Source organism: Gouania willdenowi, chromosome 12, assembly GCF_900634775.1.
Source record: "Gouania willdenowi chromosome 12, fGouWil2.1, whole genome shotgun sequence".
Taxonomy (NCBI): domain Eukaryota; kingdom Metazoa; phylum Chordata; class Actinopteri; order Blenniiformes; family Gobiesocidae; genus Gouania; species Gouania willdenowi.
The window spans coordinates 3,877,095-3,893,371 of record NC_041055.1 but is presented as its reverse complement, the minus strand read 5'-3'; the positions used below and the strand labels follow the sequence as shown (position 1 = coordinate 3,893,371).

The 16,277-nt window shown below is 46.2% G+C and overlaps 1 protein-coding gene across 3 annotated transcripts in view; it reads right to left on the bottom strand.

Annotated features, from left to right (window-relative positions):
- Positions 1-4,296: 4,296 nt before the first annotated feature.
- apc (APC regulator of WNT signaling pathway) overlaps positions 4,297-16,277 on the bottom strand; it is a 25,340-nt gene continuing 13,359 nt past the window's right edge. For all 3 annotated transcript variants that reach the window (XM_028462028.1, XM_028462029.1, XM_028462030.1), the window contains 15 exons: positions 16,143-16,260; positions 15,335-15,443; positions 15,019-15,132; positions 14,854-14,916; positions 14,733-14,783; positions 14,576-14,662; positions 13,697-13,874; positions 13,416-13,616; positions 11,713-11,808; positions 11,488-11,627; positions 11,334-11,411; positions 10,545-10,661; positions 10,266-10,480; positions 7,401-10,173; positions 4,297-6,336 (listed from right to left, as the gene is read on the bottom strand). In XM_028462028.1, the coding sequence (XP_028317829.1) occupies positions 4,618-6,336; positions 7,401-10,173; positions 10,266-10,480; positions 10,545-10,661; positions 11,334-11,411; positions 11,488-11,627; positions 11,713-11,808; positions 13,416-13,616; positions 13,697-13,874; positions 14,576-14,662; positions 14,733-14,783; positions 14,854-14,916; positions 15,019-15,132; positions 15,335-15,443; positions 16,143-16,260 (6,059 nt within the window). In that variant the 3' untranslated portion in view covers positions 4,297-4,617. The remainder of the gene's footprint in view (positions 6,337-7,400; positions 10,174-10,265; positions 10,481-10,544; positions 10,662-11,333; positions 11,412-11,487; positions 11,628-11,712; positions 11,809-13,415; positions 13,617-13,696; positions 13,875-14,575; positions 14,663-14,732; positions 14,784-14,853; positions 14,917-15,018; positions 15,133-15,334; positions 15,444-16,142; positions 16,261-16,277) is intronic.

Genomic DNA, 16,277 nt, shown 5'->3' with positions numbered 1-16,277 from the left:
TGTTTACCATAATAAAATAGATTGTTTTTCACAGCCTTTTTTTTTTTTTTTGAACATTTTTAGAACATCTGATTTCAATTTAATCTAAATCTCACAATAACACAAGTACGTACGTAAGCGATGAGACAAATCAGATATAAATAACTGGGACACTCTCGAATTAACACTATAAGACAGTTTAACCAAAATGCACCAAATCTATATTCATATATATTGACTTGATATTGTTGATTTTCTGTTCATCTGTAATAAATTGATTGAGTGATTCAGCAAAGCAAAACCTCTATGTCTCTCTGTATGCAATCTCAGGTACTGCATACGACAGTATCTCAAAACTCAACAGAAACCTACTGTATGTGAGGATAGAACTAGGGTTTATTTTAGCAGTTTTCTGGTGTTTGTTTCAGCTCGTCAAAAAGTGGCTCACTTAAAGTTGAGTTTATGGTGTTAAGGTCTAAGTACAGTGTTGCCGGTGTGAAGCAAACAATAGATGTTAGAAAACATACGATGAGAGACTTTTATTTAAATAAGTACACAGCTTTAGTTACAGTGAATGCAGTAAAATATTATATGTCCCATGTTTTCATACGTGGAGCTAACCAGCGGCAGCTGGATGTCACACACACAAGAGACGAGGAGCACCAGTAAATTCATAACATTAACTTTGGTTCATTTAATCGCAAATGTTCAAGTGTTTGTCTCAATCTCTACATTTTATTTAGATTTATTTATGTATTCATAACGTTTCACGGGTCATTTAAATGTATGTGTTGCTCTAATATATTTATATATCTACACACACACACACATATATATATATATACATACATACATACATATATATATATACACACATATATATATTATGTGTTGCTGATAACAATCCGGCATGCCAGTTAAAATAAACTAACAGTGAACTGTCTCTATGAGCTCTGATTGGTTCAGAATTCTGATCCATGAAAATCTAGCCAATCAAGTCTGTTAAGTGGCAGAGTTTATTGGATGAAGAAGGGTTGATAATGTAAAGTTTATAAGAACAGTGAGACTTCTTCTGTGTCCATTCCATAATAAACCATTCATTGGTGAACTTACTGTCAAGCATGAGCGCCCCCTGTTGGCCTCTGCAGGCTTTCACCTGAGATCATTTTGCATACATTAGGTTTTTTTTTTTTTACTGATTCTGTATTTTTTTTCTTTATTTTGGTAAGCAGAACAGGGGGAAAAAAAACATCTGAACCGATGGTACATTATTCTATGAATCTGTGATAATCACATTTATTTATTTATTGATCTGAATAATATCTACTGTTATACAGGATATTTATTTTTTGCACCATAGTATATAGTCATCTTAAACATGTAAATCCTTATTTTACCCAGAAATAAAATGGGTTGAAAGTGGCCAAAATTGGTGGAAACGGTGGTGAAATGGGATTTTAAAAACCACAGAAATTGGTTAAAAGTTGCAAATTACAGAGGCCAAAAACGGACAGAAAAAGCGGTTAAAAGGGTTCAAAGTGTTAATATATCATTGGCTAATAATGGGCATGACAAATCGAGAATGTAGTTAAATTGGCAAAAAACATAAGCATTTGAAAAATAGTGAGAGGTTAAAAGTGACAATAATTAGGTCAACACTAGTTGGGAAAAGTGGTGGAAAGGGTTTATAGGTGCCGAATATGTCTTGAAAGTGGAAAAAATGCAGAAAAGGCATTAAAATGTGATGGAGAAGTGGTGGGAAATGAGAGTAATGTAGCAAAAATACATAAAAGACAAGAAAAGGTGAGGAAAACAGGTTAAAATATGGAAAGTTTGATGTAGTTGCAGAAAAAGGGTAAAAAATTTAGCAAAAATGGGCTTACATTTTCTTATTTATATAATCCAGCTAAAACAGCCAATCAGCTGTGATCTGTGCAGGATAGGCAGGAACAGAACGGATTGGATGACAAACCATAAGTAAACGTGACATAAAGTCAAAGCTGTTCCTCTCACGTGTTTCCTACTGCACACAAACGTGAACATTAAAACAACTACTTACACGTAAAAAGTGCATGAACATTTTTTTGAATCAGACAAATGTAACAGAGCATTATTTCATAGGGCTACAAGCTCCGCCCTCTTCTTAGCCAACTTGTTCCAACAACTTCAATGGGTCAATGAAAGTCCATGAACCTAAACTTTGGTGAGTCCACCTCCAAAAAAAACCCCTAAATGAGTCCGAGCCGCAACTGAAGGTGTAAAGGTCAGTTTCAATAACGAAGAAGTGCCTGCTTTTACCAGATCGCTATCACTGCCATTATCAATAATGGCGTTCCTTTTTTGCATATTTTCTAGAAAATATTGGTGCAATCAATATTGAAATGGTTTAATCTGATTCTTTACCTCTCAAAACACGGGTATAAACATCAAAACTATTTTAATACCATGCATAGTTACTGAGAGATTGACAAAATTAAGATTTTCAGTAACGGCAGATTGCCCAAGAATGACAGAGTGGCATCATTCAGAGAGTTAAAGAGCACACCTCAGAGGTTTAGAAACAACAACAAAAAACTTTGTACAGACGCACACTTATCGGCGACTGCCACCGGAATAAAAGGAAAGGAAAGTTCACTAGAATCAGTAAAACAAGGAAGACTAAAGGAATTAAAGAAGTCAGCACCACGTAGCAACTGTAGGGTCTCCCCTGAGCACCAGCACTAACTGAGAGCCAGCTAACTAGCTTCAGACAGGATGTTCAGATATGATAGCTCATGAGCCAAATCGCATATTTTCAAGGATCTGTACTAACTGGGGTGGTAAAGTTTCAGTCTGTTCTTCCGAAGGGCATATACGGCATAAATATAAAAACATTGAAGCCAAGCTTGGAACAGAAGCTTAGTGCAAGTAATCAGCTCTTATATATGGAAGACTGGGTCGAAACCAAGATCATAAATTATGGGGTGGGGGAATTCAATTTACCGATCAATCTACGTTCCTACCCTCACCTATGGTCATGAGATTTGGGTAATGACCGAAAGAACAAGATCGCGGATAAAGGCGGCTGAAATGAGTTTCCTTCGCAGGGTGGCTAGGCGCACCCTTCGAGATAGGGTGAGAAGCTCAGTCACCCGGGAGGAGCTCGGAGTAGAGGCGCTGCTCCTTCACGTTGAAAGGTGGCTCGGGCATCTGTTTCGGATGTCTCCTGGTCGCCTCCCTCGGGAGGTATTTCAGGCATGTCCCATTGGGAAGAGACTTCGTGGTAGGCCCAGGACACGCTGGAGGGACTATGTCTCTGAGCTGGCCTGGTGTCGCCTTGGGGTTCCACCAGAACGGCTGGAGGAGGTGTGTGTGGATCGGGAGGTCTGGGCATCTCTGCTGCGACTGCTGCCTCCCAACCCGGCCCCGGATAAAGCGGAAGAAAATGGACGGATAGACGGAAATTCAAAGGATGATATATCATCTCTTGAATGCATGGGCCGATTCTTAAAAATTACCACTCAAAATGTTCGGAATAGTATGCTCTACAAAACATACAACCACTACAAAAATGTCAGAAATAAAATGTAAAAGAAAAAGAAAAAGAAAAAAATATACAAAATTACAGAACAATATGAAGGACACCAAAAAACAGAAATATACCCAGAACAGAAAATAAATGCACAAATGACAGATTTCTCAGTTTTAGGCATGAAATGGAATTGGACACTTTATATCCATTATTAAGTCCTACATGGCTGATAAATTCTAAGTGGTATGGTGGATATGGTGGGCTTTTTTTTTTTTGGAAGATTCCTCAGATTTTAATTAAGCAGTCCATTTTTCTGACCTTTTGACCTCTAGTCAATTAAATTAGCATATTGGTCACATGACATATATGTAGAACATACAATTCCAAATATCTTGAGTGGTCATTTTGTTTGAATCAGTCAATTCATCAAAGAGATATTGCACTTTGAATTTAAATTTCCCCACCCCATAATTTATGATCTTAGATCCAACCCAGTCTTCCATATATACAGTAAGAATCGATTACTTGCACTGAGCTTGTGTTCCAAACTTCGCTCCAATGTAGTCTATGGGTATATACTATATACCCTTGAAGAAAACACAGTGACACCCCAGGTGGTACCGATATCTGGTCTGGCCCTTGAACTATGAATGTTCATCATCACTACAGTTCTGACTCTTTAATCCAACCATGCCTCAATACTTATCTGAAAACTCTGGATTCATCCCATGAAATGTTCCCAACCATGTCAGGATTAATAAATCCTGACTTAGGGTTATCGGCTGTAGCCTGAACAGACAAAGACACTCGTGTTCATCTTTATTCTTTGTGCTTCAAAAATTCAGATTTACAGCAATAATTACGATTTACAGCCATCGGTTTCCAATGGCGATGGAAGAAGTGACGCTCTGCTTAAACTACCAATACAGTGTACATCAGCGTTATGTTTCCATGGCAACAGTCATCAGCGGGTTCAGGGGGAGGCCATGCAAGGAGGGGACGGGGCTCAGCGCTAAACATACTTGAGTGGTAAAAAACAATCATTTGACAGAAAGGTCCAATCAGCCAATCAAGGAAGGAGCTGGGAAAGGGGAGGAGCCAACACCTGGTCAGGTGAGTTCAACACCTCACACCGAAGTCACAATGTACGAGCCGCGCTCGCCCCCGTCTCCGTCGCCCTTGGGCTCCCGTTTCTTGTTCACAGGCGTTGGGATGAGCGAGGGTCGAGGGGGAGTTGATGATGTCACGGCAGTCGTTGTGGCAACGGTAACATCGGCGTTGTTCTTCCTTGGGCTGGGCGTGTAGTTAAATGGACTGACTCGAGCTGCGACAGCGACACCGCGCTGCTGAGCACGTTGCTGCTGCCGCTCAAGCGACGGTTTCTCATCCAAACTCTCACAGCTTCCTCTCAGGTTCAGATTGGAGGGGGCGGGGCTGTCAATGATGGGCGGAGCCTTTGAGGAAGGCGAGCGAGCGGAGCAGGAAGAGGATGAACGAGGATTATTGACGGGACAGTCCTCGAGACGAACCCACACGTCCACCGATGGGTCAGAAGCGCCCGCACTCTTTCCTTTCCGCCAAGTCCCCATTGACTTGCCGCTCTCTTCCTGACTTCTCCCCTTAATATCCTCCTGGCTCCAACCCTTACCGTCCTCCTGACTCCGCCCTCTCTCGCTGGACTCCGAGGATGCAGACAGGACTGAGGAGGAGCTTCCCGTCCTCTTCCAGGTGCCGATCCGCGGCAGTGACGTGGAGTGTTTCCCTGCACTCGCAGCTCCTCCATGTTCTCGTTTCCACGTCCCGGTGCGATTAAAGTGAGACGAGTCCGAGTCCGGAGGGCGGGACGGACTCTCAGAGTGAGAGCGGCCAACCTCCTGCTTCCTGGAGGATGGCGGCAGCGCAGTGTCGGGACTGGACGGAGACGAAAGGACGGACAGGGAGGACTCCTCTAGTTTCCTCTTCAGTGTGGGACTGGGAGTGTCTTTGATGAAGGTGGACTGACGAACCAGCGCCGGCTTCTCTGGCTCGGGCTTCGGTTTCTTGGCTGCAACTCTGGAGGAGGACTCGCTCCTGGGAACGGCTCCTGAAGGCTTCGCTGAAGGTTTCACGGCTTTGGTTGAGGATGTGCTTCCGGGAGAAGAAGTGCGCGGTAACTGGGACAGCTTGCCTGTCTTCTGATTCGTTGGCACAGATCGAGAGGGGGGGGAGTCACGGGAGGTCCCGCCTCCTCGAGGTTTGCTCCGCCCTCGAGCTGCTGGCTCAGCGCGAGGCTTCCCTGTGATAGGGGAGCGGTAAACCTTCTTACTGCCTCGCAAAGCCTTTCCTTCATCCTCCTCCTTCTTCTTCTGCTCCAATGTGCTGCGCTCTCCAGGCTTTAAAATTCTTGCCCCGCCCCTCACCTCTGACTCTGCCCCCTGGTTACAAACAGTCGGCAGGTGAAAAGGCGAGCCGATGGACTTCAGCGACAGCACAGAGTCCGAGTCTGACGAGGGCTGACGGGACAGGGAGGAGGCAGCGGCAGCATTCAGACTGCTGACAATTGAGTTAGCTCCTTCTTGAATCGCCTTCCAATCAAAGGACTCAGAATCCGGGGAGGCGGGGCTTCTGGGAGCATCTTGAGGCTGCTCCTGAGCGCTCTCATTGGACGTTGAGATGGGGAGTGATGCAGCAGCCTTCTTCTTCTTGGGCATGGCGGAGCTGATGCACTCCTGCAGCAGGTCATCTTCAGAGTCGATGCTCAGCGAGCTTAGCGAGGAGTTCCTGGAGAAGCAAACGGGCGTGTCCTCCACGTGGAACGCTTTGGGAGCGTAACCAATGGCAGCTGAGGGGCGGGGCTTCAGTTCCACCTGTAAGAGGTCAGAGGTCAGATTAGTCTTTTCAGATCAGAAACAATTCTGTCTGAGCAGAACTCACAGCCAGTTTGGGATTTTAAGTGACTGATGACCAAAAACTGTCAGTGTGCCCCAGGGCAGCTGTGGTTACATTGAAGCTTATCAACACCAGTATGACTGTGTGAGTGACTGGTGTGAATGAATAATGGTTTCTGTAATGCGCTTTGAGTCTCCTCGAAAAAAGCGCTATATAAATCCATGCCATTATTATTATTATCTGCCAGAAGGGGTTTGAAATCGCATACTAACGTACTACTCATATCAAGTCTGACGTCAAAATATGTATGTAGTGCATTCACATTAGAAAATATGAAGAGATTGAGTATGCAAAAATACCTGAATGTATACTATATGGAGACATTTTTGGGCACAGTAGTCATACTAAACTGCCCCATGATGCATTGCGAGCAGAATGTAAAATTGTCCTGCGACCAGCTTCAAGCTAACAGTCAAATATCCCCTTTTCAAAATAAAAGCATCTGTTTTTGTCTTCCATTATTTTTTTACGCTTTTATAAATGAGGCTCTCGTTTTGAAGTTAACGTAGTTTTGTCAGTAGCACAATGTAGGGTCTCCAAAAGTTTCTGAAATGTCGGCATGAAATGTGTCTACGCGAGTTGATATTTTGTTGAAATTCTGCTTGGTCACTTTCTCACTTGAAAATGCTTTCCAAACTTTCAAAGGTGGAGAATTAACAGAGATATTTAGCCTCAGTGTGCTTCAGGTTTTTGTTGTTGTAAGTTCTAAATGCATCTTGGGAAACTTCAATTGGTCATCATCCAAACCATACTTATCGTATTTAGTAGACACTAAAGTATATGCTCATTGAGTTTGTAGTGCATAGTACGGAGTGTGCCATTACGAACACAGCCAAACATTTCAATCCCAGACTGACTGAGGATTAGCTTTGGTTGGTTGGTTCTTTACGGACATTATCTTTTATTTGTAAATATGTGATGGATGAATTCACTCTGTCGTAACAAAGGATGGTTTCAGAAAAGTATGCACCGGAGGACGTACCTCTGAGGGCCGGCCCTCGTCGTTCTGCTCGGCACAAGGAGCTTTGTTGTTGTTCTCCTGGTCAATGTCGCTGAGCGAGCTCTGGGACGATTTTCTGGAGAAACAAACGGGCGTGTCTTCCATGGAGAACTTCTGCTTCTCGTCCATCGGATTGGCCGCTTTAGTTCGAGGGGGAACCGCCACCATCTGCTGCCTTCTCCTTCGACCCTCGTCCTCCTTTGTCTTCCTCTCTGTGTCTCCTGCGTCATCCTCTTCAAAGTCCAGTGAGCTGAGCGAGTCGTTGCGTGAGAAGCAGCACGGCGTTCCCTCGATGGGCGTGTAGTTTCGAGGCGAGTCGAAGGAAAATCCTGGTTTGGTTTTTGAGACGCCATGAACTCGCTGAGGCATCGGCTTCACTGGGGACGTTGGCTTTTTCTTCTGCTGCTGGAGGGCCAGAGGGGGTGGGGCTATGGCAGAAGGGGGCAGTGAAACAGCAGGAGGGAGTGGGCACACAGGTGGAGGCGGGGCAACAGAAGAAGGGGGCAGGGTTACAGGAAGAGAAGGCGGAGCTTGCAGGGACTCTGCATTTGCCGTCGGGCGAATCAGCTTCTTGGGTTTGGGCATGGCGGCGTTGATGCACTCAGCTAAGATGTCGTCACCATTATCACCCTCAGGAAGTCCCACCCCCCTGCCAGAGCCGGAGGTGGGCAGAGCTGAAGGAGCAACCCCCTCATTGGGTGGAGAGTCAATGGTGAGATCACTAAGGGATGTAGCGGTAGAAAAGTTGAGTGGCGTTCCTTCCACACAGTAAACTCGAGGAACTTCCTCAGACAAGACTTCTTTCCTCAGCTGTGATTGGCTGCGGCCTTGATGGGGGAGGAGCTTATAGACAGGAAGTTGGCTGGGTTTTCTTGGCGCTGATTGCTGCTGTTTCTTTGGTTTCCTTGATGATTTAGGCATGGCCATGTTGATACAGGCCTCAAGGATCTCAATGTCGTCGTCGTCATCTGATTCGTCTACATCGGGCTTTACAGGCTCCACCTCCCTGACTTGCGGCACTTCCTGTTTCATCTCAGTCACAATAAAAGGCTCGTCCACACTGAGCGCGCTCAGACTAGAGGCACGGGAGAAGCCGTGCGGCGTGCTTTCTGTGGCAAAGTGCAGCAGGACGTCAGCACTGCTATCATCTTCCTCCTTTTTGGTCTTTTCCTCTTTCAAGGGTTTCTGGGCGGGAAGCGGCGGAGGCGTCTTGGCGCGGCTCGGTGGCATCGTCTGTCCGGGGCTGTCAGGCAAGTCGCTGGGACTCACCACGCCGCTTGGCACGCCGCTGCACGGCTCACTGGAACGCACAGAGCTGGCGATGGAGGACGTGGAAAAGCTATCGAGTGAGCTAACGGACGTGCAGCGGCTGAACATCAGCGGCGTCTCCTGAGCGAACGGCGGCTCTGGAGGACTTTTAGGTGTCGCGTGATGGTGATGATGGTGACCGCGACGTCCGCGCGTGGACGGCGCGGTGGAGGTTTGACTCTCGGCCTCCTTCAGTCGCTGCTGCGAGTCCTTCTCGCTAACAGGAAGTGTGGGGTACTCAGTGTCGTGCGCACTTCCTGTCCTCTTCCTGCCATCACCTTCGTCCTCTGATGACAGGGAGGAGAGCGAGGAGCCTCTGGAGAAGCAGATAGGAGTGTCCTCCACACAGTACGTCTGTGGCGCTTCCAGGTGGCTCTTGGCTCGTCCTGGTGGTGGGCGGAGCTTGTTGGAAGTGGGGCGGAGCCTTAGAGGGGCTGGAGCCTTCTCCTCCGGTTTGAACAGTGGTTTAAGGCTGGAGTCGCCGTATTTAAGGCTGTAGTCGATGGGCTGCTCTGGGGTTGCTTCACTGCTGTAGTTGGCTGATGCCGTGTTTACGGCATAGTGCGGGGGTGCGACGCTGGCTGCCGAGTCGCCGTCATTTCTTCTCAGCGCTGGATTCTTCTGGTGGTTGTCATCGCCGGTGATGGATCCACGTCGACTCGGACTCTGCCTGCCAGAGTTCAGCTGCTCGTCTGAGTACTTTAGGCTGTAGTTAATGGGCGTGTCCAGCTCAGCGCCGTCGTCATCCATGTGGTTGGCACTGCGAATCTTGTGTGCGAGGTCGGCCGGGTACTTCCGGTAGACGCAGCACTTGTTTCCACTCTCGTCTGAAGAATAAAACGTCTCCGAGGAAGGTTTGGTCTTTCCTCTGTTTCCGTAGCCGTCGGCGCTCGTCACGCTGTTCAGGCTGTCGCTGGATGCTCGCACATTGGGAGGAAACAGCGCGCGAGGATAGGCAACTTCCTCTGAGCGCTTGGAACCGTCCGCACTCTTGGGGCTGGACAGGACAGGCGTGTTGGCGAAGGAGCGGTTACAGCCGCGGCCCTTCCTGTGTGCTGCTTTGGGACTGAGGTTGTCGATGTTGTCAAAGGTCTCTGAGAGCTGCTGAGCATCGAGCTCCTCGAACAAAGCTTTCTGTTTACGAGCCTGCAGCGACGGAGCTCCGCCCCCCGGTGACATCACGCTGGCGTCCTTGTAGCGAGCCGGCCGATTGGCCATCAGGTTTCGCAGAGCGGCGGCGCTGCCCATGGCGATCATCTTGTGGCGAGAGTGTATGAGGTTCCTCAGCATGCCGACGGCTCCGAGCTCCCATAGCAACTCCTGGTCCTTCACGTCCCGAGCAGAAAGGTTCCACAGAGTCCCACACGCGTTAGACACGATAGTCAGACTGTGGGACTTGAGCTGCTGCAGGAGAACCTGCAAACACCCCAACTGTCTGAGCACCAGCCTGTGAGAGAGAGAAGAAAGTCATTACACACACAGACACACAACGCGTGTAATGTGTGTAGATGTGTGTACTGTACAGAGATGTGTGTGTACCTGTGCTCCTCGTTGGTGGCGATCAGGCTTGAGACGTTCCTCAGGATTCCTCCTCCACTCTCGATGATGGCGAGATTGTTGCTCTGGCTGCGGTGCGTTAGCGTGCTAACGAGGAACGCTAACGCTCCGTCCACTGCACAGATGTCGGCTTTGTTCTCGGTGCAGTGAGCGGAGAGGTTCCACAGTGCGCTCAGCACCGACTTTAACGTGGATTCCTGCACAGAACACAAGGTCAGCGAGGCACAGAGGAAGAACACATTCTCTGTGATCTTCACTGACCTTCTGCACATCCAGGGCACAGCCCATCAGAGCCCGAACGCTGCCCACTTCCCTCAGCGTCTGCTTACTGCTCACATCGGCTCTCCACGACAGGTTCCTCAGGACACTGGCTATCACCTGGAGCACAACATTCAGTTTATACTTGGAAACATTAGGCTCAGTCTATGATCTGAAACACAGGAGCTCCATCAGTCAAAGGATCTCATTCATTCAGATTTCTACTCTTTCGTCTATGCCCTGTAAACACGTTGGAACCCGTCTATGTTCTGTACACACGTTGGGACTCGTCTGTGTCCTGTAAACACGTTGGGACTCGTCTATGTCCTGTAAACACGTTGGGAACCGTCTATGTCCTGTACACACGTTGGGACCCGTCTATGTCCTGTACACACGTTGGGACCCGTCTATGTCCTGTACACACGTTGGGACCCGTCTATGTCCTGTAAACACGTTGGAACCAGTCTATGTCCTGTACACATGTTGGGACCCGTCTATGTCCTGTAGGCACGTGGGGACCCGCCTATGTCCTGTAGGCACGTTGGGACCCGCCTATGTCCTGTAGACAAGTTGGGAATTGTCTAAGTCCTGTAAAAATGATGGGAACCGTCTATGTCCTGTAAACACGTTGGGACTTGTCTATGTCGTGTACACATGTTGGGACCCGTCTATGTCCTGTAAACACGTTGGGACCCGTCTATGTTCTGTAAACACGTTGGGACCCATCTATGCCCTGTAAACATGTTGGGACCAGTCTATATCCTGTAAACACGTCTATGTGAATAAACTCACCTGCTGTAGGTCTTCACTGTCAGACTTCAGCTGGCCAACCATGGCTCTCATGCAGCCCTTCATGGAGCAAAGCGTGGCCTGATGGGGAAACACACCACACTGTGCTGAGATCTGATTGGGCCACTGAGACGGACAGTCAGAGAGAAAGTCTCACCTTATTGGACACGTCTCCAAAGGTGAGGTTAGTCAGAGCCATGCCAGCGTATCTACGCAGAGTGATGCTGTAATGATCACTGCTCAGAGAAAACATCTCACAGTCCACCTGCAGCAGCTCTGCCACCGCCTGCAGCCCACCTGGAAACACACACTGGTAACTAACCACTGGTAACCAACAACTGGTAACGAACCACTGGTAACCAGTGTGCAGGCTTGTACTCACCCAGCTCATTCATGGCGTGTCGATGCTCTTCATCAAAAGAAAGTTTCATGAGGACGCAAACAGCAGGACAGATCTGATGTTCTACTGGAGAGGGCACTACACACACACACACGCACACAGTGAGCTCACAGCAGGGCGATCGTGGATGAAAAGATTGGCATTCTAACTGGAATGTCTTAAAAATAATTTCTGATTAAAAATGCATTTCTTCAATGTTTTATTTTTTTTTTTAATTATTATTATTTTTCTAATTTAAAACAACACACAATCTTAAAGGCACAACGTGGACTTTTTGACCTAAAGAGTTGACCCATATGAGTTATTTTAAATGATTCCTCAGACCAATATGCAGCGCTTGACAGTATGTATGTAAGTTTGGAGGAGACAGACCGTCTTTTACCAGGTCATGTGACCTGGAGAATGTTTCACTTTATGGCAGTCATGTGACCGCAGGCTCTGATATACTCATGGAGCTAAGCTAAGACTTTTGCTACTATTTTTCCACCCGATCGACTCCTGGTCATGGCCGAGACAAGCAAAACGTTTAAAACTGCTTCTGAGGAGTTCGCCGAGACCCAGCCGCGGCGCGAGCCCAGCCCGACCGATCCTTATCCCGAAGTTACAGGTCAACTACGGGCGACCGTGGCTCGTCTTCTGAACGAGAGGTTGGGGGTTCGATCCCAGTACCTGACTATGTGTCGAAGTGTCCTTGGGCAAGACACTGAACCCTAAGTTGCTCCCAGTGGTCGACTAGCGCCTTGCATGGCAGTCCTGTCCCATTGGTGTGTGAATGTGAGAGTGATTGGGTGAATGAGCTGATATGTAAAGCACTTGGAGACTGCTTCAGTGTGGTGATAAAGCGCTATATAAAATCAAGTCCATTTAACTACTGTCTGCATACACAATCAAGACAAGGGAGGCTGGCCCGACTGCCTGTTTGTTGATTTTTGCGACAGTGCTGTGGCGCTTGTGGCCACTAGGGGAGCTTGACCTGAAAGTTACAGGTCTAGTGCTCCTAGTGGCCAAAAGTTACACAGTGTGCCTTTAAACAACTGTATTCTATGCTTTCACTTTCTCGAATATAAATCTAGTTCAAATAAAATGCAGTATAAAAAAAGGAAGAAAAAGAAAAATTAAGAAAAAAGGCAAAAAAAAAATACAGTATAATAAAATCTGAGCTGGTGTATCGTGTCACTTTGTGCACTAATCTGGATATATTTGTTACACCCTATAACATGATCAAAAAGTAATTATGGAAAAAAATATTTGACGTCGCCATAAATTTGTGATATAAAAATAGGGTCACGATCCAAAAAAGGTTGGGAACCACTGAATTAAAATATCAGTGTGTGCATGCACAAAAAGTAGGGATGCACTGATACCACTACTGGTATTGAGCTGATACTGCACTAATATACTTGTACTCGTTAAAGTTCCGGTACCCATTGCATCCTAAGGCTTTAAATGGAGACCTAAAATTCCTTTTTCACTTGAAATGTTGGTTTTATAGTCATCTTTAAATTATTTTTAATCCAATATACCAACATTTGTTGTAACAAGCCGAGGAGAAAATGGAATAGCTTAGTGAGGGGAACATTTTAATATACGCAGATGATATCATCCCCGCAATGCTTTGGGAGTGTGATGCATTTTCACCATTGTTATGATAAAATGAGAGGTTAATGTGGAACGGAGAGTCTTACTGGGGTTCTCTTCCTGCTCTGCTCCTCTCTGGTGTTTCTCCTGCCAGCTCCAGCAGGCCTCACAGTAATGGCGGACCTGTTCCAGCAGGTGGAGAACTCTGATTTCTCTGCGTCCGCGCTTGTCGTCGGGCTGACTGTGGACAATGTTGTGCAGAGCGGCCGAGGCTCGAGCTCGGGCTTCCTTACTGCCCCGAGAGTTACCTGAACACACACGCACACACAGGTGAGCTACCTGAGCACCAACACTGGATCCTCCCCCCCCCACGCGTCGCCATGGTTACCGAGCAGCAAGGAGTCTTTATCGTTTCCGTGCAGCAGCTGTATGAGCAGAGGCAGACAGCCGGACTGTCTCATGGCGATGCAGGAGTCCTGAGAGCTGGACATGGCCAGCAGCGTCCGGGACATGTCGTCTTTATCATGAGTCCCCAGCATGGACAGCAGACTGTACACCATCTCCACCTGTAGGGGTCACACGCTTACTGAGTGAGTCAGTCAGTCAGTCAGTGAGTGGGTGAGTGTCAGAGTTGGGGTCAATTATAATTGGTAATTCATTATAATTATGACAATTATAATTGGTAATTCATTATAATTATGACAATTATAATTGGTAATTCATTATAATTATGACAATTATAATCGTAACTGAAAATATCTGTTGCAGTTGTAATTAAATTATAATTGAGTTCAGATAACTAACTTTGTAATTGGCAAGAAAATTATCTAGAAAAACTGTAATTTAAAATTCAATTAAACGCAAAACTGTGGAACCATGCTAAAGTTCTCTGGCTTACACATTCGTAGTTAATATATATTCAAATAAGTTTGATGTCAAATTCTACCACTACCTGTCGGTTCTCTTGAGCAATGGTTTTCAAACTCTTTTCGCTCAAATATCCCCCTTTGTCTAACTGCTCCCCAGGCTGCTCACTGCTCCTCAGGGATGGGTTGAATGCAGAGGACAAATTTCATGTATGTAATAATGTATGTAATAATGTATGTATGTATGTATGTATGTATGTATGTGTGTGTGTGTGTGTGTGTGTGTGTGTGTGTGTGTGTGTGTGTGTGTGTGTGTGTGTGTGTGTGTGTGTGTGTGTGTGTGTGTGTGTGTGTGTGTGTGTGTGTGTGTGTGTGTGTGTGTGTGTGCGCGCGCGCCAGACCTTTGTTCCTAAATGGCTGGTAATTCGTCGAGGCACAGAGTAGCTCGTGTCATTGGTCGGCTCCTGGTCCAATCTGCTGCCGCAGCTCTGCAGGAAGCAGGAAGTAAGTTACCAAGTGAACCATGATTTACAGTATATCAGAGAACAGAAGAGTCACCTGAGCTGCAGCCAATCCGCTGCTGCCGTTGGCCCCCTGACTGCCCTCCCCCTGCAGACACACAGATACATGAGTGAAACAGCCAATCACAGAGAAGAATAGAAGCAGGTGGAAAAGTTACCTTCAGGTGAGACTCCAGTCTGAGAATCTCCTTCTCAATCTGCTGAATACGACTCACACGGCCCTGAAACACACACACAGTGAGTGTGTTTGTGTGAGAGTGTGTGTGAGAGAGAGAGAAAGAGAGAGAGAGTGTGTGTATGTGCGTCTCCGTGTGTGTGTGTACCTGAGCTCTCCTCTCCATCTCCTGACAGGATCCCAGTTGTTCTTCCATCGCAGAACGAATCTGACGAGCTTCAAACTCCAACTGACGACGACTCATATCAGTCTGTAAGGAGAACTAACACACACACACACACACACAATAGCTGTAACCTTCACAGCAAACAATCAACACTGGGAATACTCTCCACCAATCACAGAGCCCTATTCTAACCTTAGTTTTCTACCAACCAATGCTGTTGCTATGGAAACAGGGCAGTGGCTGTGACAGGATGTGAGTGTGATGCTGATGTTTGAGGACATTGTTTCCCAGTACTCACGCTGTCAGACAGAGGCAGGCTGTCGATCCTCTGAGTCAGACTCTGGAGCTGTGTGTAATACCAGTCCTTCTTCTTCTCCTCCTTATCCAGCTCAGACAGCAGCGCAGACCTGGCACACACATGGGTTCAGCCAGGGTTGGGCTCAATTATAATTGTAATCACGTAATTGATAACTAATTACAATTATGAAGCAATTATAATTGTAATCATCTTTGAAAAAATATGTTGCTGTTGTAATCATAATTAATTTGTAATTGAGTTCAGATCATTTAAATTCTATAAAAACTATCAGTGCCAAGGCATAAAAATTGACACATTTTGGATTTGTTTTTTGATATAATGCTGTAGTAAGGAGTGAAAATAGAAAAATGTTGGACCTTTTTTTAAATAAGACATAAAAATGGGAAACAATAAATAAATTCTGAGATAAGGCTCTAGTAAGGCATAAAAAACGTTTTGAACTTTATTTCTTTAAAGATAATGCTATAGTAAAGATTGAAAATAGAAACATGTAGATGAAAATGGAAACATTATTATTTTTTGATAAGGCTTTAATAGGCATAAAAATGTTTCATGGAGTTATTTATTTCAGGCTCAGTAATTGTGATTAGTTAAATTTGAACCTTTAGTAATTGAGAACATAATTGTAATTGAATTTCAGGGGAAAGAGAAAAAATGCTGGTCACCGTAATCATAATTGAGTTGTAATTGAGCATGGATAATTGAAGACATAATTGTAATTGAAAACTGTAAGTGACTCCAACCCTGAGTTCAGCACTGTTCTAATGTGGGCGTGGCCACATCCTACCTCTCCTTCTGAAGCTCCTCCATGCTGCGCTCCACTCCGTCTCTTCCTATAGCTTTTCTTCCTCCAGAGGAAGAGGGGGCGGGGCGGGGCTTTGATCCGGGTGGCTCCAGACTGAGGTCTGAGGGGACACACATT